At 41.4% G+C, this 27,861-nt stretch overlaps 1 protein-coding gene across 3 annotated transcripts in view; it reads right to left on the bottom strand.

The window, feature by feature from the left end:
• Nucleotides 1–2,193: 2,193 nt before the first annotated feature.
• COL4A2 (collagen type IV alpha 2 chain) overlaps nt 2,194–27,861 on the bottom strand; it is a 143,878-nt gene continuing 118,210 nt past the window's right edge. For 2 of the 3 annotated variants that reach the window (XM_032680321.1, XM_032680322.1), the window contains 21 exons: nt 27,568–27,675; nt 25,946–26,167; nt 22,280–22,441; nt 21,550–21,720; nt 20,289–20,432; nt 18,822–18,947; nt 18,299–18,480; nt 16,786–16,849; nt 16,325–16,399; nt 15,613–15,720; nt 14,591–14,698; nt 13,299–13,370; nt 12,794–12,919; nt 11,246–11,362; nt 9,879–10,040; nt 9,645–9,743; nt 8,755–8,901; nt 8,006–8,122; nt 6,970–7,161; nt 6,397–6,683; nt 2,203–3,861 (listed from right to left, as the gene is read on the bottom strand). In XM_032680321.1, coding sequence (XP_032536212.1) covers nt 3,607–3,861; nt 6,397–6,683; nt 6,970–7,161; nt 8,006–8,122; nt 8,755–8,901; nt 9,645–9,743; nt 9,879–10,040; nt 11,246–11,362; nt 12,794–12,919; nt 13,299–13,370; nt 14,591–14,698; nt 15,613–15,720; nt 16,325–16,399; nt 16,786–16,849; nt 18,299–18,480; nt 18,822–18,947; nt 20,289–20,432; nt 21,550–21,720; nt 22,280–22,441; nt 25,946–26,167; nt 27,568–27,675 — 3,044 coding nt within the window. In that variant the 3' untranslated portion in view covers nt 2,203–3,606. Of the gene's footprint in view, nt 3,862–6,396; nt 6,684–6,969; nt 7,162–8,005; nt 8,123–8,754; nt 8,902–9,644; nt 9,744–9,878; nt 10,041–11,245; nt 11,363–12,793; nt 12,920–13,298; nt 13,371–14,590; nt 14,699–15,612; nt 15,721–16,324; nt 16,400–16,785; nt 16,850–18,298; nt 18,481–18,821; nt 18,948–20,288; nt 20,433–21,549; nt 21,721–22,279; nt 22,442–25,945; nt 26,168–27,567; nt 27,676–27,861 lie in introns of all 3 variants that reach the window. The other variant, XM_032680319.1, reaches the window with a different exon arrangement.

The following is a 27,861-nucleotide window of genomic DNA, read 5'->3' as shown; positions in this document are numbered from 1 at the left end:
CATGTTTTCAAACAGGAAGTGTAGGAAGCAAACAGGATACTTTGTAGCAAAAGATTTGGTCAAATGGAGGCAAAACACTTGTGTTTTATACATCCTAGGCTGGAGCACTGTAGTTCAGTAAAAAGACTTTTGTTTTGCTGTATCTGAGTTTTTCCGCTATAAGAATGCTTTAACCTCCTGAAAGTGGGTTCTAGAATCACAGAATTGTGCAATGGTTTGGAAGGGAATTTAAAGATAATTTCCTTCCAACCCACTGGCCCACTTCCAATAGACCAGATTGCTCGGAACCCCATTCAGCCTGGCCTTGAACACTTCCAGGGATGGGGCATACACAGGTTCTCTGGGCAACCTGTTCCAGTGTCTCACCACCCTCACAGTAACAAATGCCCTCCTGTCTAATCTAAATCAACCCTCTTTCAGTTAGAAACTGCTGCCCCTTGGTTTGTTCTTACAAGTCTTGGTAAAAGGTCACTCTCTACATTGCTTATAAGCCCCCTTTAGGTGCTGGAAGGCTGATATAAGGTCTCCCTGAAGCCTGCTCTCCTTCAGCTAAACAACTCCAGTTCTCTCAGACTGTCTTCATAAGAGGAAGTAAACTTGCAGCTAAGAGGTAGTTTGAGTCAGTTCCCCTCCATGCAGTGCTCCAGATTAGCTCACGAAGTGAAATGCTCCGTCTGCTGTGAGTATTCCACGTGTTTGTGTGCACAAGCTCCCTCCTCTTCTCAAAGAAGTGATTGCGCAGGCTTTGGAGAAACACAGATGTGAGTACCCAGCACATGACATACACAAAGTACAGAAATTCAAGCCTGCTTGGCACCCTGGGGGGTTTTGTAGTTGGTTTGGTTTTTCCCGCACCATGATGGTGTGTTCAACTCAGTGCTGTGCTGGTTCTGCTCTGATCAAACTTAAGAACAGCCTCCATGAGCCAGAGAAAATGGAGAGGCAAAGCAACTGTTGGTGGAAGACCTACCTGCTGAAGTTTTAAGTACAAAAAAAGTCAGCTTCATAGGAAGATTACCAAACATATTAGCTATGAAAATCCAAATAGTTTACTGTTGACATAATTGGTTTTTATAGATTTATACAGCCTCCACTTGAGTTCTCTTAAAACACTGAATGTGCTGCACTGCCAGAGTTGCATGCTGTACAACCCACAAGTGATAGTTGTGTGATCATCCCACAACCACTGATGCCTAGCAACAACCTGGAAGTTGCCTATTCTTGGGTATTTGTTACTGCCATGTGTAATTTAAAAGAATTGGCAACTGTGGAATAGATTTAGCTTATGTTGACTGCAATATTTTCAGTTTTAAATGTTTTATTTAGCTTAAACAAATAACAGTGTCATAAGTTTGTTTAGGGGCTGCCTTTCAGAGAGACAATATGGCTAGAGAGCTCATTTCAAGCTCAGGTAATCTCTGTTTATAGACATATCTAATTATATGTTTAGGTTAGACAGCATGCTAGCTAAGTACCAGAATGGAGCCTATAAGAAACCTGGATAGAGATATTTTACACAGGCATGTAGTGACAGAACAAGGGGGAATGCCTTCTAAGTGAAAGAGAGTAGGTCTAGATTAGATAGTAGGCAAAAAATTCTTTGCTATGAAGGTGATGAGGCACTGGAATACACTGGCATGAGAAGTTGTGGATGCTCCCAACGTGTATTTAGCATCAGGTTGGATGGGGCTCTGAGCAACCTGGTCTAGTGGAAGGTGTCCCTGTCCACAGCAGCGGTGTTGGAACTAATTGATCTTTATGGTCCCTTTCAACCCAAACCATCCTATGATTCTGTGATTTTAGGAACTTTAACTTAATTTATACTTTATATTTTTTGTGGAGGTAACACATGTCAAGTTTGGTAAATGTTGGTTTCTTGAACATTGTAGAGCATGAAAAATAGGTTGTTTTACTCTGCAACATCACAATTTACTGGCTTAAATTGTTTTAAGAACACGTGAAATGCTATTTCAGTTATTCAGCTTAAACAAGCAATTTTAGACACAAATCTTCCCTACTGGATCTTTTTAAGTGCCATGAAATAAACAGGTGTATTCCTGGTTGAAGAGTTTGAGTTTCGGTGGGAGGAGCTTTCTGGGAGTGCTTTTCTAACTCCTTAGGTGCAAACAAAGTAATTTAACAGAGCAGCCCATATGGAGAATCACAGTTAACAAAATATAAATCATCAACAAATAAGTGTAGAAAAACCCCAGGTTTTATTTATGATACAGTGAGGATGGAATGTAATTATAAAAGCCAAGAAGCACCTGAAGCAGGAGCGAGGTGAGCTATTAAAAATCAACTGTCATTGCTATAAAAGTCTCTTCTTCCACTTCAAATTAAACATTCAGGTATATAACCAGATTATGCAAATAACAATTTTTCAGCTGATCCTTTTTTTCCCACTCTCTTGCAGTGGTGACAGACAACTTTGCTAAATTGCTTCTTTCCACAGAAGGAAGAGCTAGCCATTCTGTCATTTATCAAGCCTTTATTATGGGAAATGATGGTGCCAAATAAATGCTTTGTTTCCTTCCTTTTTGCTTTTGCAAGGATGGCTGTGTGCAAGTTGGGATGGTGGTCATCCCATTGCCACATGTCCCCAGCTGCCAGGACAGCATGCCTTCAGACAGCCAGCTGGCAGGTCTGCAAGTTCTGTGTTTGAAGGTCATGTGGCACCGAGCAATGCACTCTCCTGCAGAGCCCACCCTATGTGCAATAGCTGCTCCAACAGCAAGTGGCTAAAATGGTTTGTGATGAGTGGCTTGATTTCAGAGGGGAAAAGCTGCAATGAAAAAACCAATTGGTGCTGCTGCTGTGTGGGTGGTGTGACACAGATGAAATGTCCACAGCACCCTTTGGCCTGGGGTATGTCTAGAAAAAAAATCATCAAGCATATAAAATAAAATGCTGATCTTCATCCTAGAGACTCTTAACCAAATAGGAAGAGTTGCATTTTGTGGTTACTGTTTCTGGGAGGCCTGTGGGCTTCTCTGCTATTGGCAATGGTTAAGTGCTAAAGCATGGTGAGGCTTGAAAAAAAACCAAAAAGATGTTTTGTGTGTGTTTGAAATGCCCAAGCATAAAATACTAAAATTAAAGTTAGGTTTCAATGCTGGACATAAGGATTTTGGATCACAGTATATTTTCATTATTTTGCAAGGGTTTAGTACTTCGATCACCTTGTGTTAATTTATGGATCTGCAGCTGTTAGTTTTCACTTCTGTGACAAATGCAGTAAATAGAAAGATACATATATTCTGTTAAAGTAAATGTGGTGGGTATCTGTCCAAGGTAACCACTTATTACTGAAGTTTTTTTGGTGTTTCAAAGCTGTGAGTATTTCTATCATTTGGCAAATGATGTAATGTTAGACTAGCAAAAAGTGTGTATATATACTGCATAGTAGGAGAACACAGCGCTAGATCTGTGTGTTAGACTTAATCTGCTTTTACAGACAATTAAAAAGATTTGTTTCCATTCAGCTGTTGAGGTAATAAGTTAAAAAAAGCACCAACATGATCTGTTTAGTTGTCTAACCATCACAGAAGGCTCCACTGTATAAGAACTACACGATAAGGTGGTTCCTTATACTGTGAAAGTCTTCTATAAGTTTTTCATGCAGACTTGACATCTGCTGATATGGCTTCGGATGAGTCCTGCCTTGAGTGTGTCTGCTGAGGGCTTGCTTTGGAAGGGTTGGTCGATGGTAGTGAGCCAGAAGCTGTATTTGTTTGCAAAGTAGTGACAGGTTCCGCGGGCGCCGTTGCATTCGATGAAGGGAGTCGCTCTGAAGTCTTCCAGGCAGCTCCCAGGAGAAACCAGCGACTGTCCTCCACCTTCATCACCAGCAGCAGTGTGCTAAAGGAGACAAGGAAGGCAGCATTCAGAGTGCAACCTCAGGCAATGCTGTCATAAATTCATATGTGTGAAAAGAGAAAAACCACTAGAATTTCTTCTAATTCTTATCTCCAGAGCAGAAAGTCAGCCAGTCCTGCAGTTTTGTAAGGGTTTGGCTATGCTACAACTATATAAAGGAGCTAGCTCATATGCTGATGCCACTTTAAAATCTTCTTTCCTATAGTTAAAATTTTCACTGTTGGAAGTCTTAAAATTGGAGAATCATTGGGAAGGGCTGACTGGAGGTTACTTTAGCCAGTCCCCTCCTCAAAGCAGGGTCTACACCGAAGTTGCCCTCAGTTGCTCCAGGGTGCTGTTCAGTTGTTAATACCTCCAAGGATGGACTTCCCACAACTTCTCTGGGCAACTTGTTCCTCTGTTTTATTACCCTCACTAAGAAGAACCTTCCACCATATATCTAACTTGAATTCCCCAAGCTATAAAGCCTGTCTTACTCTGCACTGCACATGAGGAGCACCGTGGAAACAAAATTATCTTCTATGCAGATAACTAGTTCCCTCTATGACATGTTTTTTGACAGTAAATTACACCAAAATCGTGCATCTTTACATCACTCAACTGTTACCTTTGACAGATACTGTGATAACGAACTGAATGTTACTTCTGTCAAAGACATTGCTAACAAAATGGGCATTTTCTCTGTCCCTTTAAGAGCTGTACAGCTGTATTTTCAAGTGATACCATTGAATTTTCTGTTAGAAACTGAAACAATCTACAATATAAAAGAAAGAAGCTGGAAAATAGAGTTCTTAAATAGTTTTGTAAATGTTGGGAGAAATCTGGGCACATCCAATAGATTTGCCTGCCTATATTTTAATAAACACCATACTATGAAAGTGCAAGCTGCAACTGCCTTGGTTTATGCTGCAAGAGGTCCACTGTGTTAGACAAATAACAGAAATGGCCACCTTTTAGCTGAATAAAGGACTGATCTCTGGCTGGTGTCACATAGTGCTGAGGTTTAGATGGTTGTGGTTTTTAAAGAAAACCCACAAAGCAACAACTCCCTCCTTCCCAAAGGCCCCTACCTAGCATGGGCAGGAATCCACGCTGACTGATACTGTACCTTACTCAGGGGAATGAGGTGACACATTTAAGCCAAGGAATTAAAACAATATGTACTCTGAGATAACCACAAGTGTGCTGTACTTCTTTCACAGTTGCCTGAGAAGCAAAAATGCGTACACCAAACACTTCATTTGCTCCAAAAGCCAGCTGGGAAAATGGGAATTCTTCTCACTGTGTGTTCCATAGTGCTGACAGACTTTGTCCTGGCAAAAACTTATTGCTAAAGTGACAACTTTGCTCTTAAAAATGCTCAGTGTTTACACAAGGTTTTGCAAACATTTAATTAATCCTTGGAATTCCCGTGAAGTAACTATGAGATTGGTATCAGGGCTTTTTATAGAAGCAAAAGAAAAGTTAAACATAGGGCTGATCAAAAATTGGACCTGCTCTCCAAAACTGGGGGTATATTTTCTGTAACTAATTTCAGATTTCCCTTTTACCTTATTTTCTGAAAAATTTAAGTTTTTGGCTTTGGACATACAAATGGTTGTGGGTAAGATTGACTGTTGTTCTTTTATGATGTCTTCTGCCACAGAAATCTTATTTTTCTCCCAACAGCCCAAAATTCAGCCCAGTCTTCAATGAGTTAACAATGTGGGCACACTGTTGCAGGTTTTGACTCTTGTGTACATCAAGCAAATCAGAAAAATGAGTGTCTGTTAGATCGTTCACTGACATTCTAACTGCTCTTTACCACAGCCAGTGTTAAACCCTCCAGTGCTCACATGATCCCTCTGTATGGTCTGCAAGAAATGCAGGTCAGGCCCTTCAGTAGGTCATCTGCTGCACACCTAGCACTAAGTTCTTCTGTAACATCCCACTTCTGAATTACAAGATAACAAGCTCTCAGAGATCTTATAAAGCCAAGCTATTATTGCCATTACAGATACAACATGGAAGCCTCATTTTAAAAACAACCAGAGACTGTCTCTTTGTCCAGACTCAGTGAAAGACTTTGGCTTCTAAATCTTCAACCAAACACCTATGATTTTTAAGTTTCAGAAAGAAGGGGAAAAGTTCTTGTTTTTTTTTTATTTTCTAGATCAAATCCTTAACAGTGATAAGTAACTCTTAATCTTTAGCTGTGAAAATGCTTTGTAGGCTACTGTTGCACCTCAGTGCAACTTAATTTGTTAATTCACAGCTTTATTCTGCTCTGAAGCTCTACGTTGTACAAAAAGTAAGGTCTCCATATGCTATGCTGAGAAGAGACCATTTTCTCTGAAATTCACAGAAATTTTGTTTTTCCTCTTTGGTTTGTGGAAACTAGTTTTGTAGTTCCCTGGTTCCCCAGTATGATGCATGGTTTTGATCTTGCTGGCTTTAAAGTAGAGCAGCCTTCCTAGTATCTAAGACTCAAATATAAAACCCAGTGCCACACAAAATGTGACACTGGAGACCAAATACCATGAGGAAGGAATATCCGATCCACAAACTGCGCCAGCCCTCAGGACAGTGAGGAATAGAAGCTTCTTGGCTATGGACAGCGATTGCCACAGCTGGGGCCTCACAAACTGAGCAGCGACTGATATATGGCTTAATCTCATCTTCTGCCACAGGCATCATTGGAAGAGGTGCTGTAGTTGAGAGCCAGTAGGATTTATCATTTCGACTTGCATAATAACAAATATCCCCAGGGTTACAGTAGAGGAATGGCATAGTACTAAAACGAGACAAACATGAGCCAGCCAGCCCTGTTAAAAAAAAAGAAGAAAAAAGACCAATCATTCTCACAGAGGACAATACACATTTTCAGTTTTCTGCTCTTTCCCAAGCACCTGCCAGTAAAACCCTGTGGTCCAGAATGTTTCGCTGGCTTTACAGGTTCTCTGGAACAACACTAATGACTTTCAGGAGCTCTCTCAGGGGCACTCTATGAAGCCATGAAGTTTTTATCTTCTCATTTTGATGTTTCCTAAGCCTGTTTGCTGAAGTCCCAGTTTTGGAATTGAGGCTGCTGCCAGCAATATCTGTACATACCTAGATCCTGGTTGTGTGCTTTCTCTTGTCCTTCGAAATACAGCAGGCTGTATCCACTCCAGAGTTTGTTCATGCCAACTGGGCACATTGGCTCTTGATCAGACTGGCTGTGCTTCACCAGCAGGTAGCCCATGCTAACACTGCGACCCGGCATGCCTGGTGGCCCGGGGCTACCGGGGCGGCCTGGCTGACCTTAGAACAGGGGGTAAAAGAAAGAATGCAGCTTAGTTGGTGCTCCCACAAATGATCTGATGATAGCTGATATTCCAGCTAAGCTGCTGATGAATAAAGCTTAATTGCATGATGCCTCTTCTTATGGTAAATTATTGTTAAAGGAGCTGCAGTTCTAGGATTACAGCAGCTGTTTTTGAAGTAGATTGGTGCTGGATCAGGCTCCCTGGTTTCTAAGATGATGTCAGAGCTAGGGAACGTCACAAATAAAATTCTGATTAATTTGAGCATACTTAGTACAATACAGATAAGCATATTTTTCTTTTAAAATGTTTTCTTACTCCAAGATTAACCAGTGGTTTTTGAATTGCTTGCATTTGATTCATTCACTTGAAACTATGCTCTGCAAATACCTTTTTCTCTATGTACTTAGCTAATTAAGATAGTAATAGTTCTGCTCTTTGATTTGACAAGGACACAGGTATTTCTTTTACAAATACATTCCCTTAAACTTCATCTGTCCACATATCACCTACCTAGCCATTCATTTCCACGAATGTAACTGTTAGTAAAACACTACACTGAAAATACTTAAAGAGAATATAAAAATACACTCAGATCAAAACAAACTCACAAGTGATTAGACATCTACATCTATCAAAATTTATTCTGAAAATATTGCTTTAAGATAACTGTTAAAGGTTGTGCTTTGTGAAGTATCTATAACAACAGAAACTTCACAATCTGCTCCTCTCTCTCTCTCTCCCCCTTCCCCTCCTCTTCTCTCCTTCCAGTGACTACAGTAACTACAGAGCAATTGCAGTGAAATGGGAAAAGGGAAGAAGTGTCATGTGATACCTCTTACCTTCAAATCCCACTGGACCCTGAAATCCTGCTCCTCCTTGTTCACCTCTGGAGCCGGGAGGAGCTGGAATACCACCCCTGCCTTGGAGTCCTGGCTCTCCAGGTGAACCTCTGAAACCTTGCACAACAATGGTTATAAGCACAGTGACTGCAGAGATTATCAACATGCTACCCACTTTAACATGCACTTATGTACATTTGGTCCTATCTGCCAAGTTTACTAATTTACACTAAAGGCAGGATCTTATCATGCTTGCTCAGGCAAAAAAAGCACTAACTTCACTGGAAAAGCTTGTTGGGATCAAGAAAGACTACATGAACCCCACAACCCTACTCCTTCACTCTTGGTTCCATTCATCTCTGATGAGGCTCATAGCAAGAGGTGCAGTGCATTGGGTCCACACATGACTAACACTACATAATTCCCTGGGCTGACAGCATGCCCACAACGATGTGCAGATTTACACCCAAGATGTTCAGTCTTGATTTGAGCGAGATCCATATCTGAGGTTGCTTTGGCTATGTGAGCATTGCCAAAGTTTTCTCCCATTTTGGTTATATTCTGAACGTTTGGTTATTTTCTGAATGCTAAGAGGAGGAGGAAAGCCAAAGCCCCAGCTTGAGTCAGTTGACTCTCCTTTCTGAAGAATTCCTCACAGAATTTTAAGTAGAAGAGAGTCAAAGCATTACTCTGGTGGCCCCACTCTCCTCAGGGGAACTGAGCTTTCAGTCTGAGTGTGCAATTCCTACCTGGATCCCCTGGTGGACCCTGAGGTCCCATATCTCCTGGGCTTCCAGGAGGTCCTATATTTCCACGGGGACCTGGTGAACCTTGCTCAGCCACCAGCCTTGGAGGAAGAGGGGGCAGCCCAGGAGAGCCTGGAGGTCCCTGGAAGCCTGTGATTAGAAGCAAGATGAGATAGTTTGATTAAAAGAAAAACCCAACTATCCTGTATTTTTTCTTTATGTGCTTTCATCCACAGATATGTTGCTCTCACGTAGCTGCATATGTATGAGAGGGACTATTGTCTGCAACTCACCACTTTGGGTATAGCAGCTATATTATGTTGGTTGAATGTGTGTGAGTATGGGATCTCCAAGATGAGACCATCTCCAAGTACGTGATAATCTCCAAGAGATTGTTTTCTCTTGGACAGTATACAGATAAGCAGAAGGAAATGAATGATGCTACTACTCCTTCACTTATGACATAGGGTGCTGGGAAGTTCCACCCAAACAGCCAACAGCTCTCTGAAGTGCAGCACCATCTTTTGGTGGGCTTCAAGAGACACAAATACATGATGGAGTGAAGGATTTTAAAGGTCTTTCTATATGTTCAGTATGTCTACTCTGGAGGGTTTGTTTAGATCAGAAATTCTTCTCTTTTTTTTCTAACCCCGAAAGTGTCTCTGGAGTTGGCACCTCAAACAAATTAAATTCATAATGGCAAAAAATTGTTTACTCATGTTAAATTCAGGCATCTGTCCACTGGAATTTGCCAGGATTCACACAGTCATGGAGGATGGAGAGGACTCTGGAGGTCACCCAGCTCAACCTCCTGCTCAAAGCAGGGCCAGTTAGATCAGCTGCAAAAATGAGTGGTTAAGAAAGGAGTCACACATCTGACTGTACTTACTTACCAGTTACTCCTCTATCCCCCTTGGGTCCAATAGGTCCTAAATCACCCGGAAATCCGACGGTGCCCATAAAGCCAATGACACCTTGTTCACCCTTACGACCTTTAATGCAAAATGACAGGTGGCATTACTGCATTTTAACACAGATCGAGTGAGTGCAAAAGTCATGGTAATTAAGCTGCTGTAGCATAGGGGGCTCCACTGCTCCCGGCCAAGATCAGCATTTCCCATCCTTACCTTTTGGTCCAGGGAATCCAGGAACACCAGGTCTCCCTGCTAATCCAGGATCACCTCTGCTTCCCTTTGGGCCAATTTCTCCGATCATACCTATTTGTCCACTTTCTCCTTTGCTTCCCGGTGGAGCAGGCATTCCAGGCTGCCCCTGTGGTCCTGGATAGCCTGTTTAGAGGATATATAGTTTGTAATCTGCTTATACTTAAAACCTGGGCACAGAGGAAAATAACAGAACTATCTAACTGTATCCCACCAGGTTTTATTTCCTTAATTTCAGGAGGGAACAAATGTTTAGCTCCCCAATAGACTTATTCAGCACTCCTGTTCCTGCTCTCAGGCTGGCATACCCTTCTTCACCAGTGGCAGAGAAATAAGAACATGAAGGACCCACAAAGCACAGTGTCAATTCAAGCCAGATTTCAGCAGCAGTGTGGTGCCTGCTGCGGTACAGTCTACAATGAGCTATTCCTTCCTCCAGCAAATGCCTCACTTCACTGTGTGCCTCCTTGCTTCATCCTAAATTCTCCAAGTAACTAGAGAGAAATTAGAGAGCAGTGAGTACCTGACTCAGTGCCAGGTGGTAAATAAGCCAAAGACTTACTGTTCCATGTATCTTAGTGCTTCAGCTGAACATCTGGAACCAAGTAAGTACTTCATGCTGTCTTGGGAAATATGGGAACAGCTTCTTTTTCTAGAATTTCATATTGCCTGAGGCTAAACCTGACAGGTCTCTCTTCAGTTACCTCTGCTTCTTATAAGACATTTGGACCTTGTTCTGAGGAGAGAGTGACTTACTAACTACGGTTTTAAGTGGGGAACTCTCGTGCTGCCTCTCAAAGTTGGATTACATGTGGATACGAATGCAAGATGTATGCCTATGTGTGAGAGAGGCAGGCTCATATCAGGGACTTTTAGAGGGAAGAGCTAATGCTTCCCAGTGTAACTTAGTTTGCATGGTCATTTCACATAGAAGAATTCTGTAAATGATTAAGAAAATATTCTATAGACTTGTAAGTCTGCCACAGACCTCAGATTTCACAGTAGTAGATTAGCATAATGCTTCTGAAAATTCTTAAGAGAATTCTGGATTATTAAATCTGCTATTTGCATGAAAATCAAACCTATCAGGACAACTCGGAGGAACTGCCTTTTGCTTTCAAGAGGTCTGTTGCTATAATCTTATGTACCACTAGTTCTGTCCAACAATTATTCATACACTTTAATGTTGTATTTAATAGGACTGTTTTAATTAATCGAGACAGAAATAACGACTGCTGTTGTTAACCCAGTACTTAATCTTCTATTGTAGTCTGAGGGCACAACCTTGTACTTAATATTTTATTGTTTGAGGGGAACAAGGCATGAATTACCTGGCACTCCATCTAGACCTGGGGAGCCTTTATCACCAGGATATCCTGATATATTTGAAATCCCAGGAGGCCCTGGAAATCCTTCCTGCCCAGGAATACCAAACGGTCCAGGGACTCCTGAAAGAAAGAGAAGAAATAATCAGTACTGCAAGGAAAAATGTACAGTTGTAATTAAAAGGACTCACTTTAGACTAAGTATAAAGAATGGGATTTTCAAAATGGAAAAAACATACAGTTCCCACTGATTTTTGTTTTATTTCTTTCGGATGACGTTGTGGAAGTTGTGGAAGTTTTTATTAAAAAAACCAAATACTAGTTCTCTGCCAAAGCTCTCTGGATAGCTAATTACAACTTACTGTGTGGAATGCTAATAATCTTGTGTCTGCCGGGTAACATATTATTTCAATATAGGAAGTACTCAAAATATCCTAGGTATACTGCAGCAGGTAAGAAAGCAGCTTTGTTCTTCGGTGCCTGCAGAGTCAGGGCTCACAAACACTTAGCATTTTTGGGGGTCAGTTAAAACAGAAAGTTTGAATCCAAGAAGTTCTCTACAGATCAAAAAAATCGTTAAATGGCCAAAAATCTGACCCACCAATAATAGATTATTCTTTTAAGTAGATTTGTCAGGAAGCCAAAAGACCCCTTTTGTTTATTAATTTTAATGAAAATAATAATATTTAATTGTGACAAATGATGTACCTTACCTGAATGAGGTAAGCTGTTTCTTCCAATGCTTGATAATAAACCTCTGAATGGTGTTTGAGATGGCACAGCATGTTAGTAACAATAAAGTGTAACACAAAAGAATAGGAATGAGCCATTGAACCAAGCAGGAAAAGGCAGTAAAGTTTTATATCTATATCATTTCTTAATCCTTTCAGAGCCAAAATGTTGGAAAAATTAAAAAAAAAACCCAAACAAAACCAAAAAACCGTAATCAGTTATTTGTTTGCAACATCAGTCTGGTGGCTTCTTGATGGAAGAAAACCAGGTGGTGACCCCTATTGAGGTAAGTGCAGCCTGTAACAGCTCGATGGGTTAGAGCTGGAAGGATGTATGGTTACACTGCATGAGGGGTGATGGTGCCAGCAAAGCACTGTTCGTGGAAACAGAGCCCCGAGGTGTCAGCAGCACAATGGCACACTGATGGACAGCGAAGCTTTCAGGAGAAAGGTGAGCACTGATAGATTTGCAACAAAAAGAAAGAAAGAAAAGTCATAGTGTTTGTGTAACTGGAATCTGATTAAAATATTTTGAGACCTGATGGCTGAGAGTAGACTCTGGCATTTGCAGCTTGTTGAGCTCAGTGGGTGCTACAAGATGCTGCTACCATTGGGAGGACCCAGGACTGTCCAGCACTGGGGAATACACATTGCTGCTTCTCAGCAAGGGCTGGCTGAGCTGCAGCACAAACTCCAAACAGTGACCTCCCTGACTTCGGGAGTTCTCCTATACAACTGTCTACACTCTACTGCATTTTGTGACATCTCCAACACCCATAGCTGAAACAAATAGTAAGTGGATCCCATTCTCAGGAATACAAACCTGGAACACCTCTGTCTCCCTTCTGGCCCGGAGGTCCTCGGCTGCCTTCCACTCTGCTTGGCTCTCCTGCTTCTCCTTTGTCCCCCACTGCACCTGGGAAACCTGCAGAGCCGTACCCATCTGGACCTGTTGTGGAGTTGTTCAAAATTAAGAGGAAAGCTGAAATGTTTCTGCATGTAGCAACGCATCAGCATGCTAACACACGTGGATAGACCATATGGATTTACAAAATACATGAGTCATTTAATGGTTCGTTGAAAAAAAAAGGCTCATAAGGGGAAAAAAAAGCCTTGAGGCCTGTACTTTATGAGAGGAAAGAAGTTATGATTTGAAGTTGTGTTCTAATTCATCTGTGGGGCAGCACATTGTGTATGACTTTGCTTGCCTGAATCTACACTGGGCTTTGGAGGGCACAGTTAAGTCACATTACAAAGATCTCACCAATCAAACTTGCAGCCAACACGATGCTGTACCTATGAACAGGCACACTAAGAGTCTCACTTACCTGGTGATCCTGGTAAGCCCTTAGTGCCTGGTAAACCATGAAGTCCACTGATTCCTCTTAAGCCAGGCAAGCCTGTTTTAAAATAACATTCATTATTATCATAATAGTTTCTATGAGTTTGTATAAATTTCTAGGCAAAATATTCAAATGCTTGAATAAATACTATTCTGTATTAAAATCTGGTGTATTATATGCAAATTAATTAATTACAACACACTTATTATGAAATACATCATACCATGGTTTTGTGATTGGCAAATTCTGTTATTGTCCAACAAACTCATTATTCTGGAGGTGTTTTTTAAAATATCTCTGATCTGTCTGGTAGCATGCCATTAGTTCCAGTCTTGCCGCCACAGTTTTTTTAATACCTACTTAGTTTTCCAAAATCCTCAAACCAAGACAATTAAGCCATAATTGTAGGCTCTAAATGTGGTTATAATAAAGCTGTCTTCAGGAGAAATTCATTGTGTCATTTAAAAAACCCCAACAAAACCCTAACAAAATGTCTAATAGCTTCTGTTACTGTTGTTTTTAGGTAAATTTTATTCCATCTATTTGTACCTGTCAAAATGGTAAGCATTATGCTAAAACTACACACATATCTCTAGTCAGTGGCTGGAGCTCTGGAGGACAATTCAATATCAGAAAAATAAGTGGCTGTTCTCTCTCTTCACTGTCTATATGGGTAGCCTTCATAAATACATTAGCTTAGCTTTGATGCAGATTCAGATAAAGAATAAAAGCAGGGTAATTTCTGGCTGTAAGGCAGAAAAAAATCTGCTAACTTAATATATTAAGGAATTAAGTAGCAACTGATGAGATTCTGTATCCTGTGATACAAACAGATTCATTTTAAACTATCACCTGCATTTTGATAGCACAATTTTGTCTAAGCTGTAAGTCATTTATTCTTGATCAATTCAGTTTTTGGTGACGATTAAGACAAATATGTTGCTTTTTATCTAATGCCACATTAGATATTCTCATCTTGTATATCACTACCCTTGCTGCATTTCAAATAATGGTTTTTTTGTTTCTTGAAAATTTTCCTGGTTGAAGGAGGTCATCAGCAGTTAAAGTGAGCTGAGAAGACACCAGAAGCCTTAAATCAGAAAGCAACCACATGTGTCTTTGCTAATGCCCCTGGACTTTATGAGGAATAAATATTTAGTAGAGGAAACTGCGACATGGAACTGCAAAAGGCCCCCTTTCTTCTTCTTCTTCACACCAATGAAACAATAGCAAGTGCTTACACTGAAACAATTGAATAGCTAAAGCTACATGAATACCTGCTTGTCCTGGTAAGCCAGGCCAGCCAGGAGTTCCCTTTTCACCTTGAAATCCAGGCGTCCCAGGGCTTCCTTGCTGCCCTGGTGGGCCAACGAGTCCTGGCAAACCTGTGTGACAATAATGAACCATTGCTTATGAGTGTCCTTAAAACCAATGGCCCAAAACACAGACTTGTGCTACCTTTATTCTCCCAGGCAGCAAAATAAAGACTTTCCCTTCCTAATGCCAATGACACTGCACTGCTCATCCAACTGGAAGAAAACTAAAGAGAGCAAAGGTAGGAGAGACAAAGTATAAAAGAATAATTCATTACAATGGGCTCCTCCTGTTAAAATGATAACTTGACTTCTATTGCCAGTCACAATAAGTAATTTCATCTCTGTGCACCTCAGTTTCCCCTTCTGCTGCACCTGTTTTGCGTTTCTGACTGGAAAGCTGATCAGACAAGGACTGTTTCCCGGTGAGGTACCCATCAAAACTCTCCAGTCTTGGCTGGAGTTTCGAAGCCCTCTACGAGTAATATGGGGAGCAACTGTTCTGAAAGAACACTTCCATGATCCTCCTGCAATAAGACATGTTCTGAAGCCCCGAGTGTATGATCCAGCCACAGGTGAACCTGACGTGGTTTCTCTTGTACAGCTGGCCCATGAGCCTGGCTCATAGGCTCTATAACTGTGTCCTGGGGGATATTGACTTCATTTATAGAAGAAAAGATCATTGAAAAGCCCACTTCTTCACAGTATTGTGACAATATTAGAATACCTGAGTATGCCAGCAACACAACACTTGACTGGACACATAGTTGGCATAAAAAAGGAAAAACTGGTATGAAGCAGAGTTAGGCTTTTGACATCTCCTCTTAAATTCTACTGTGAATTCCACATCCTTGTCACTGCTCTTCACCAACCGAATGATCAACATGTTAAAAACCTTAATGATTTTCTTTCAAGGCATCTAGTTTTTTTTTTCTTTCTCTTCTTAAACTGTTACATTCTTTTGAGTGTTAAAAAGAATATTTTACCTTCCTGTCCCACAGAACCAGGGTCACCCTGTGTGCCCTTGAGGCCTTCAATGCCAGGGAAACCAGGATCTCCACCTTCACCTTTTTGTCCCACGCCTCCTCTTATGCCTGGAAAACCACAAAACCAGTATATTATTTTAATAATCTCTATACAATCCTAAGCTAACAAGCATAATGTGAACTTGGCTACTGAATGGGTACTGGTCTTGCCACATAAAGACATTCTTCTCATCATGGTAGTTGCGTAATCTGGAAGAATGAATAGTCATCTGGCCAAACCATCATTAAATTTGTTTTTAAAAGTACTCCCCGTATTATATGGAATGTGACACTGATGTTCAAATGTTATGCATGTGCAGGGAAATTTTAATACATTACCTAACCAACCCAACCAAAAATATACCAGATTTTGCTATCTCATCTTCCATAATCATGGCCTTATATTGCTCCTTTTATCATCAATGGCAAAAAATTTTATAGAAATGTTTACTGTAGTTGCATGTGATGTTTACTGTTATAACTATACTTTCAGTTGAAGAGGTGAATGTAGCACATACTCATTTCAATAAAGAAAAGATGAACCTCTCCAGGAACGGTCACTGACACAAGTTCAGGAGCCACCAAAAGCCCGTGGTAAGCTCCTCCTCCCTTCCTCTGTGGACTTTAGTATGTGAAAAGAAATACATCTAGAGAGCAACTGTGAAATTAATACCTGTTAACCCTGGCACACCAACTTCCCCTTTAAGGCCTGGCATTCCTGGTAAGTTTATAGTATCTCCCCGATCACCTATTTCAAGAAGAAATGAACACATGAGCGGTAAGGCTTTAATTTAAACACTATTTCTTGTTGTTTTGAAGGAATTGCTACTTCTGAGGCAAAATTCAGCAATTATTATCTTTCTAGAATACAAAAGGAATAAGTTAAAGAAAGTTAAAAAAGTTTCTAGAACAGCCCCCCTCCCTGCCATGGATGGATTTATCCCTGGACAGTACAGGTTGCATGAAATTAACAGTATTAACCTTTTCATAGCCTCCCACATCTGCAATAACATTCTGTAAGACTGTATGAAGACTCTTTAAGATTTAAGATCCACTAAAACACTTCAGAATTTACTGTCAAGTATTTGATGGGTAATGAATACAAACAGCACTCAGATAAGAGAACAAACTTACCTATTTCTCCATGTGAGCCAGGAGTACCAAAATGGCCTGAAATTCCTGGAATACCCTTTTCTCCCTATCATATGATTGAAAAAAGGTATCAGTTAACAAGGCTGAGGATTTATTCAACCCTCCAAGCAGCAGAGTTTGGAAATATTAAAAAAACCAAACAACTATGACATTTACCATTTTTGAGTTTCCGTAGTACTTTATAGAGCTGCAGGTCAGTTAAGATAGACCAGTACAAACCAAAGGACAAGTAATGTTTGCAAAGACTTAAGTTTGAAATTGAGGATATCCTATTATGCACATATAGAAGTGAGTCCTTATGCTGGTTTTGGCTGGGGCAGAGTAAATTTTCTTCATAGTAGCTAGTATGGGGCTGTGTTTTGGATTTGTGCTAGTAAGTGTTGATAACATAGGGATGTTTTAGCTATTGCTGAACAGTGCTTACACAGGGTCAAGACCTTTTCTGCTTCTCACCCCACCCCACCAGAGAGCAGGCTGGGGGTGCATAAGGAGTTGGGAGGGGACATAGGCAAGACAGCTGATCCCAAATGACCCAAGGGTTAATATCCCACACCACTTGGTGTCATGCTCAGCATGAAGTCTAGGGGGATGGTGGGATGAGGGACTGGTTGGGTATCAGCCAGTTGGTGGTGAGCAATTGTTTTCATTTCTATCACTTGTCTTTCTTGGGTTTTATTTATCTCTCATTTCTCTTTTCCTCTTCATTATTATTACTGTTGTTATTATTATTTATTGTTACTATATTTTATTTCAATTATTAAAGTTCTTATCTCAATCCACAGGTTTTCTTGCTTTTACCCTTCCAACTCTCTTCTCCCCATCCTGCTGGGGGTATAGGGGATAATTGAGCAAGTGGCTGTGTGGGGCTTAGTTTCTGGCTGGGGTTAAACTGTAACAGTCCTGCAGTCCTTGGTTAGGAAAAAGTCTTACTGAAACCTAACAGCAGAGCTACCTGAAAAAGGAATACAGTTTTTGTCTCTCTTAAATAAATGATATTTGTGAGTCAACTGTAAGGCCTTTTCTAAGCGTTTATTTCTTCCAGTGTAATTTATTTTGTGGACAAGGTGAATAATAGTGAATTACCCTCTAGAAGCTAAGATTTTTAGACTCTTCTACTGATAGATGAGTGGTAGTGAGTAATTTTTGCCAGTAATACCATCAGTCCTGGGAGAAAGAAAAGTAAGGCCGGCATTGAGAATAATTTTTACCAACAGCAGCAGCAACAGGACCAAGGAACTAGAAGGAACCACCTGGGTCCTCATTGGTAAAAAGATGGTACATGAAATTTGGATGTTTCACAATGAGAAAAGAAATTACTCTGCTTAATGAATGTTGGAGGGATCAAGCAAAAATATTTGATCTATTTATTCGATGATTATTGCATTATTATCTTTGCACTGTAGTTGTTCAGCACAATTTCAAGGGGTGAACGCTACTTAGAGAAACTGAATGCCAGTATGAGGACACCCTTATTCCCTCATGGTCATGAACTCACTCTGACTCCTGTGCTGCCAGGGAAGCCTCTGATGCCAGGAGAGCCAGCAGGACCAGGATACCCTTTCAGACCTGTCAGCCCTTTTGCGCCAATATCCCCTTTCACACCAGCCACGTAGCTGGGATGCCCAGGGGACCCTGGGGTTCCTGTCTTTCCAGGAAGACCTGGCATTCCCTTGCTACCTGCAGGAGGGGAAGAAGAAAAATAAATAAGGGAAAACTCACATGTAGTTCCTTGTGTGTAAGAAGTTTTCCTGCAAGCAGCCTTCTTGAAACATGGCACCATGATGTGCTACACAATGCAGCACACACACACACACACACGACATCACCCCTCAAAGCTTTCCTCAGGGGTGACTGTGAAATGCAGCTGGAAGCTCAGTTTTGGTATCAGAGACTTTGCTGGGGGTGGGGGGCTGCAACATTATGGTACAATGAGCAGGGAATATTTAGTATGGTAGCCAAGAAAAGGCACCGATTGATAGCCCTGAATATGCTTGCTTTGTTTTGCTGTGACCACTGACCTTTTAAGCCAAAGAATCCCTTTGTGCCCCTTTCTCCAACATCTCCTTTTTCACCTTTAACTTCCATCATCATGCTAGGCATGAGTTTTGGGGGTTCTCCTGGGGGGCCTTGATCCCCACGGTCACCTAAAGGGTAAAAAAACCAACCTGTTACAAAAAGCTAGTCAGCAGCACTGGTTAGAAAAGTGAACAGAAGAGTGAATTAGGAAAAAGGAATAATCACAGAATATGCTGAGTTGGAAGGGACCCACAAGGATCATTGAGTCCAACTCCTAGCCCTGTGCGGGACCATTCCCAGGAATCACACCATGTACAAGCTACGGAAAATCCACTTGCATAAAAAGTAACCCATGTCAATCAATACATGTCAGTGGAACAGTCACACTTAAGAAAACATGAAAACTGAGTTAAACTTTTGTGCATACAATCCTGGGGAGCAGGAACCAGACTCCTCTGTGATAGATAATTTAGCTCTCAGCAGATCAGTTAGGAATCATGTGTTTATAAAGAAACGCAAAATCATGGTTTATAAAAAAAATCCAAAAAAAATCCAAAAAAAATCCACTGGAGAAAGCACAGAAAAGTGAAAGGGAAATTCTCAGTCAAAAAGCCTTGGGCAAAAGAAAGTGTTTGGATTTGTGACCAGTCATATTGTTCATTTTCTTGACTTTATGGTTACTGGTGACATCAGTAAATGTTTTGAAGAAAGGACCCACATAGACTGTATGACTATCTTTAGTTCTTTATGGGGTACAGAGACAGGCCAGTAACCCACACTTGTCTCCTATGACTATGCACTATGTATTTCTTCACCAAGAAGTATATTTGCACTTCTCTTCAGAGAGGTTGCTTTCACACTTGCTTCTTGCTGAGACCTTATCTGAGTGTCTGAGATCACTGTTCTGCAACCTCTGAACTGCAGATGACTGGGTTTTTTTAAATACCAGTCTTAGGGTCCCTAGAAAGAACATTTTAGCCTTGAGGCAAAACAGTCATATAAAGATAATTGTATGCAAAGAAGAGAGGACTGAGTTACAGTGTTCGTTTCACTGGTGATGATATCACCTGATATGTTTGTGACTTTTAACTATTTAATTGCCTTGTTTTCTGAATATTTCAGTGCCTTTACAGTGCAACTGGAGCAAAATCCAAGTATTTTCCCCCAAACACTTTACACTTCCCAGGAAAAGGCTTTGTTGACTTCTGCACATGCCCAGAGGTGCCACTATCTGAGTTCAGATGAATAATGATATGTCTGTCTTTAACCTTAATGTAGAGATTCACAAAGAAGTAACCTTTCCCTGAGCCGAAAATCCAGGCCTCTTGGCCAGAGGCCCATGTGTGAAATAGTTAGAGGAATGTCTGAGCTAAATTTACCATGTGAAAAATGCATCTTCTTTATGTCCTTGTAAAATAGTTCTGCAGATGTGAAGAGCAAATACGCTGGTACCACCCATAAGCAAATACCTTTGAAGCCACGTGCGCCCTGTGAGCCTTTATCACCCTGAGGCCCAAGTGGGCCAAATTCTCCTTTGATTCCCTTGATGCCTGGCCTTCCTTTTAGGCCTGTCATGCCTTTGAAACCATCAATGCCAGGTGAGCCTCTTGAACCTTTTAAAAAAGAAGGGGAAAAGAACTGTTACTTTACTCAGATTTCTGCAAGCGAAGTAAATGTGAACCAGCAACACATGACTGAAACGGTACAAAAACTCCAGTGCAACAGTACCTATTTTTTGGGTACCTTGATGCTTACAGCATTCTGCAGCTCTGGAACAGGCACCCAAGCTCTCTGAGAGGTAGTAGAGCTCCTGAGGTAGTGTACTCTTGGGAGTACACTAACCTGCCTCAACTGGCCAAGAGGAAATGTGGAGATGGCCAGAACTTAGTGTATTCTTCTGAAAGATCAGTTCAACCCCTCTCCTAGAGATAAGCTAAAGAAAGATACACAGTTCCACACAAGGTTTTTAGTCAGCCTGTTCTACTACATGTAGAGATACAATTCATGGGTCCAGGACTGCCTGGCCTTTTCTCAGCAAAAATTCCCCTACTACTCTTTTCTAAACAAGATGGGTAATGCTAACAAATGGATCTTAATTTCCCTCAAATGAGAGCTGATCAGTACTCCAGAGCTGTCCCAGGAAAAAAGTTCTGTCTTTCCAGCTGATGAAATTGCAACATGCATTTTTAAGCATGCACCCCCTTTGTGCTTAACTTGGTTTCACATGGAGTTGAACCCACTTGAAACCTCCTGTGGTGTAGGCAAAATGCATTATACATAGTGTTTTCACGGCTGGCAGGTGAGAATCTCACCTTCTCAACATAACATTAGTATCCTGTTAAAAGTCAACATCGAGGTCTTGTGTCTGGTATTGCTCAGTTCACAGCTTCCAGCTTTAAAAAACTTTAAAGCCAAGGTTTGGGGAAACATCTAAATTTCACTGAGCGCCAGTGGGACTAAGACAAGGGAAAGACTTTTAGAGAAAGGAGTAAATACTCTATTTTTTGAAATGAGAAATAAAACAGCCATTGCTTTTCTAAATAGATTGAATATAACAATCTACCATTGTGCCAAGCTGTTGTGCCAAGCACAATGCAGGGGAAAATGGACAGTGATTTTGGAATCTGTGATCCTAATTATTTTGTTTTAAACAGAGGTAGACCCATCAGAGAATGTGTCCGGTTCATCTCTAAGCAATTACTTTTTTCAAAGCAGCAGTCCAGAGCTTACCTTTATCTCCTGGAAAGCCATCCATTCCACTTATGCCAGGGGGACCAGTCACTCCACGTATGCCTGGTAATCCCGCATGACCTGCTTCACCTTTGTCACCAGACAGACCTTTCAGACCCACAGGGCCAGGAAAACCTTGCTCACCGTCTTCTCCCCTAGCACCAGGTGGACCTGCCATGTGAACACAAGAGCAGGGAGATTAAAAAGTGTTTGGACGTATATGATGATTTCATACAAGGTAGCTCAAGAGGGAGAAAACTGCTCTCCTACCAGCTCCATATTGAGGTGGGAAATTGGAATTTTTTTCATCAAAGAACTGCAGAAATGATTGTAAAGATAAAGCAGCTCATCAATGTGAACCAGTCTCGCTATCAGCTTGGTTCCGCATCCACTGCAAATAGGAACTTCTCCCCCTCTTTAATTTAACAATTAAGCCCCTCTTCCATAAGACTATTCCCAGTCTGCCAGCAGCAAGCTCTGGGAGGTGGCTATAGATGGAAAAGCAGTAGCTCTGCCAGTGAGGACTATCATCACCCCTATTTCCCATGTGTGACATCAGTACAATTTGCTATCACAGTGACTGCACTATTGTGGTCATTTCCCTGTCTGGGAATTAATGCCTGACGTGTCCCACAGCCCCAAGCTTAACTTTCCACTGTGAAAATTGTACAGGTGCCCTGACACAGAGAACTGGCAAGAGGAATGACACAGGACAGCAATACTTCCTCACCAAGAGGTCCTTGAGAGCCAGGCCCACCATCTGGCCCACGATTTCCTGGTGGACCTGGGAATCCATGTGTTCCTCGTGTTCCTGGTAATCCCATCAAACCTGGGAGACCTTGCGGCCCTGGATCTCCTTTTGGTCCTGGCAAACCTGGGTTACCATCCGCTCCTAAAAACCATAATCATGCATTAGAGATCATACATATCTAGAGAGCTTATCTTTACATATCTCTTCTGAGCATGCACTAATCTTTCAGGGTGTGTTTTTCCTTTGAAAATTCAGTGAGAACAGGAAAAGCAAATTAAAGGACTGCTCATCAGTTTTAAAATAATTGACATTACCATCTCAATATTTTAATCAGAAAGGCTGACTGGCTCTTTCAAATGAATGGTAACAATTTGGCACCAGGTGGATACAGATGGAGCAGGTCTCTTTCACTTTTAATTCAAATAATTCTGTAATACCTGATCTCTCTATCGCATATATCTTAGTAAGCATTGAATCAAGCAGCTGACTGAACCACTGAAATAATGCTATGTATCTTTTCTAAAACGTTATAGGCAGGAATAGTAACATTTAAGGCAGACAGTGTGTTTTGTGTTATTGCTCAGAAATAACAAGCATTGTTACAAAGCATTGTTATAAGAGTCATAGAAATTCCTTATCAAAAAGGCCCTGATTCCACATGACTTAATGCACTAGGTGAAAATTTGTCTCTATGTCTCTACCTTATAAAAGCAAATGAGGTCTCAAGTTTTAAAAGCTAATGCCTGCTTTTCATTCAGGTTGGAGAAGTAGCAACATACAAGTAGTACATGGCATTTAAAATCCAGGTCAAGTGGATCTGCTTCTCTTTATTAGGTTTTACATTAGTGTAGGTCCATTGGCTCAACTTATAACTTTATATACTATGTGACCAATACATCTGTTCTAGAACAAGCAGCAATCACAAGCATTGAGGCCATGTTGCTGAGAACACAGCTGCGCTGGGCAGGGCACGTCTCAAGGATGAAGGACCACTGCCTCCCTAAGATCCTGCTTTATGGTGAACTTGCCACTGGCTGCCACAAGAGAGGAGCCCCAAAGAGAAGATACAAGGACTCCCTGAAACAACATCTCAGCCTCATAACTGGTCTACTCTGGCCTCCAATCGGGAGGCCTGGAGACACACTATCTATAATGCTGCTGTTTACTTTGAGAAAGCACGCAGGATCACTCTCGAGGAGAAAAGACAACGCAGAAAGAATCGTGCCTTGCAGAATATACCACCTAAGGAGTCTTTCTGCTGTGCCTTTTGCAATCGGACATGTCTATCTCATATTGGCCTTTTTAGCCACCAACGTGCTTGCAACAAACATGGGTAGAGCCCTTCCCAAATCTTCATTCGCGAAGCCTAGACATGATAACTTTATATGGCAAGTGAGCTTTATAACTGCAATCACTTAAAGTGAGTTTTCTCAAAAACAGAACACAGACTTCAGTTTCCTATTCTGAAAGTGGCACAGATGACATAAAGCAATCCCTAGCCATTTCCTATAAAATGAAAAAAATTTATAACTCATATAAAAATTCACATGCCATGTGGACCCATTCTGTCAGAACTGTAAAATAAATCAAGAATAGACAAACTGGTAACACTTTTTGTTTTCACTGTACTTATTTTTTGTTATTACTGTAAGCTTTGTTCTACAGAAAAGCTTACAAAGAGGGTGCAAAGTCACACTAATTTTTTTTGTTTTCAATCAGTGTTTTGCCTTGAATTTCTTCCCCTTTTCAGAGGGTTAATAATGTTTTCTGCTTTTTCTCAAAGTTGTGAAGTGCCACAGAGTTGCTTTCATCCCTTTCCTTCACTCTGGAGCTCTACTGAAGGTGAAACCAGCTCTCCTTGCTTCAAATAACTCAGGGAAGAGGATGCTTTATTTATTTGTATAGAAAATCATGAGAAGAATATCCAAAACCAGTTCCTGTGACAAACTCCTTTGCTTTGAGTTAGTCACACAATTACTACTTCTTTCTCACTTCCACTCAGGGCATAAGCAATGTATCTCCAGAAGGTGTTTGGAGGAGCCAGGCTTATTGATAACAGTTGACACAGATGTGGAAGGATGGGAGATCATAAGACACTGGGAATTGATACTGGGGTCATCACAGAATCATAAAATATGCTGAGCTGGAAGGGATCCATCAGGATCATTGAGTCCAATTCTCAGCCCTGCACAGGATCACACTATGTGCCTGAGAGTATCATCCAAACACTTCCTGAACTCTGTCAGGCTTGGTGCTGTAATCAATTCCCTGGGGAGCCTGTTCAGTGCCCAACCACCTTCTTGGTGAAGAACCTTTTCCTAATATCCAACCTAAACCTGCCCTGACACAGCTTCAGGCCATTTCCTTGGGTCCTGTCACTGGTCACCACAGAGAAGAGATCAGCGTCTACCTCTCCTGTTCCCCTCATGAGGAAATTGTAGACTGTGATGAGGTCTCCCCTCAGTCTCCTCTTCTCCAGGCTGAACAGACCAAGTGACCTCAGCTGCTCCTCATACGGCTTCCACTCAAGGCCCTTAACCATTTTCGTTGCCCTCCTCTTGTTACTCTCTAATAGCTTAACATCTTTCCTATATTAAAGTGACCAAAACTGCACATAACGTTAAAGGTGAGGCCGCCTCAGGGCAGAGCAGAGCAGGACAATCCCCTCCCTCGAACAGCTGGGGATGCTTTGCCTGATGCCCCCCAGGACACGGTTGGCCCTCCTGGCTGCCAGGACACTGCTGACTCATATTCAACTTGCCATCGACCAGAACCCCCAGGTCCCTTTCTGTGGCACTGCTGTCCAGCATCTCATCTCCCAGTCTGTACAAACATCCAGGGTTGTCCCATCCCAGGTGCAGAATCCAGCACTTCCCCTTGTTGAACTTCATATGGTTGGTGATTGCCCAGTCCTCTAATTTGTCAAGGTCTCTCTGCAGGACCTCCCTGCCTTTGAGGGAATCAACAGCTCCTCCCAGTTTTGTATCATCCGCAAACTTCCTTAGCACCCCTTCCAGTCCTGCATCCAAGTCATTAATGAAGATGTTGAAGAGCACAGGGCCCAAGATGGAGCCCTGTGGAACCCCATTAGTGACAGGTCACCAGTCTGATGTTACCCCATTCACTATTACCCTCTGTGCTTGAATTGTGAGCCAATTGCTCACCCACCACATGATGTGTTTATCCAGTTGTGTGCTGGACAGTTTGCCCAGAAGGATCCTGTGAGAGACAGTACTGAAAGCTTTACTGAAATCCAAAAAGTTTACATCAGCTGGCTTCCCTTGATCAACTAGGTGGGTTGTCTTGTCATAGAAGGAAATCAGGTCAGATAAGCAGGACTTGCCCTTCATGAAGCCATGCTGGCTGTGACTAAAGACTTCATTGTCTTTCAGCTGTATTTCAATACTTCCCAGAATAATCTTCTTCATAACTTTACCAGGCATTGAAGTGAGACTAATAGGCCTGTAATTTCCAGGGTCCTCCTTCTTTCCTTTCTTGAAAATCAGGACAACATTTGCCAGCTTCCAATCAGCTGGGAACCTCTGGCACTTCCTAATATGGTCTTTTAGTACTCTCACATCCTTGTAATTTGACATTTGTATCACACTCTTACTCAAGCATTTCTTTATTTGAAGAAGCTGTTACCTCTAATTCCTGGTACTCCTTGATCTCCTGGTGCACCTTTCAGTCCTGGGAAGCCAGGGAGCCCGACATCCCCTCGGGAACCTGCTGGTGCTCCAAAAACATCACCAGGAAGGCCCTTTGGTCCTGGTGCTCCTGGAGCTCCGGATTTTCCTGTAAGGCCTGGGTGTCCCTGAAGTCCAGGTAGACCATTTGGACCTCTGTCTCCCCTGGGTCCAGTAAAACCTGAAATAAAATAGGGACTAGGGATCACAGGGTTCACTACAAATGGAGTTCAAATCCTAGATATACCATTATAATGCCCTCTTTTTACCACAAGTGACAGGTGAAAGGCTTCTTGTGGACTAGGAAACTGGACCTGGACTGGAAGTTGAGTCCAAGCACTGGTGAAAGACAGTACAAAAGACTGCAGAAAATTGGTCCCTGTGTCCAAAAGACTGCAGAAAATTGGTCCCTGTGTTCTGGGAGCCATATGATATAGGAGCTGTAATTTAGCATTTAGAGCACTCTGTGGAGTTTAGCAGGGGAAATACAGGTTCATGGTCCTTCCCTATGCTGCATAGAACCATGTTTTATTATGCAGTCCTTGCCCTGACCAGGGCATGCATCAACTCTTCTTTTTCCTTCTCTTTTGCTGCTACAGGTGCTATAGATAAGTCTCGTCTATCAGGCCATGTGCTGCGAAGCCCCATGAGGGTGAAGCAGCACCTGGCACTGGATTTGGGAAAGTTTTCAGCACTTCAGAATCTGTGAGGATTTAGGACTTTGAAAATAGATAAGATGAAAAGAATTTCTAAAGAGCTTGTAGATTACGTTGCATCAATGGCTTCTGTATTGTGCTACAGAAAAAAAAATCCCTCTGTCCATTTCTGTGATGAAATTACCCTGGTCAACTACCAGGGAAGTGGTAGTTTCTGGAGGTAATTCTTGCTGGACTGACTGATGGTACATGAACATATATACCCACTGCAGCTTATATGTGTGTGTAGTGGCACACACATACAGGCTCATTTGACTTACTATCTATGAACAGATATATGTGTCTTGATGTGTCTTGAGTTGATGTATCTTGGACATCCTGAAACCTCTGAAGAGATAAACAAGCCTTGGGACTTAAAAAATCTGTACCTATTACACACTAGCATAAAATTTGACAGGCACTGGACACTTGCAAAACACTTTGGGTACAGAGCTGCCTATGCACAAGGTGAGTAGCTAGTAGTCCACCTTTGATATGTGCAGTATCATTTATACTAATGTTAGAAAGAGTTAAATAGAAGTACTAATGTTATTATTTTCTTCCTTTCTGCATCATCATTATGAGTAAAATCTATTTGGAATCTGAAATATCTTGTTATTGATTTTTTTTGACATGAATTTCATAAATTTTTACTGTCACATTTATAATTTTGTACTATAAGGCAGGTTGACATCTATGTCACTTTCTAGCACTATAGTAGTTGCAGGAAATCATTTGGGATTTGAAAAGTAGCAGCTATGTCTAATAGCTTAGTGACTGAAGGTAGAAGAGAAATAAAAACGTATCTGGAAACAAGTTTTTGTGCTTCAGTACTGTAGCAAAGAGGTCAAAAATATATAAAGAATGACTAATTATTTCAAGATACCTGGGGGACCTGGGAATCCTTCCCGACCTGGATCACCTCGTGTACCATTTAGCCCTGGAAAACCCATTGGACCTGGATCACCTGGGAATCCTCTTGCACCTTTTGCACCTAAATTATATAAAAGGAAGTAAGAAAGTGTGATGTGAACAAACAAAAGAGAAATGTGCATATAATGTAAGAAAATGTAGTAGTAAATATCATCATAATGTGTTTCTGGAGGTAAAGATGAAGCTTTTTAAAAGATTTAATGGGACTATACTGTAGCTCCTTAGAAGTATTCAAGACATTCAAACA

The sequence above is a fragment of the Chiroxiphia lanceolata genome, chromosome 2 (assembly GCF_009829145.1).
Source record: "Chiroxiphia lanceolata isolate bChiLan1 chromosome 2, bChiLan1.pri, whole genome shotgun sequence".
Taxonomy (NCBI): Eukaryota; Metazoa; Chordata; class Aves; order Passeriformes; family Pipridae; genus Chiroxiphia; species Chiroxiphia lanceolata.
This window is presented reverse-complemented; position numbering and strand designations above follow the sequence as displayed.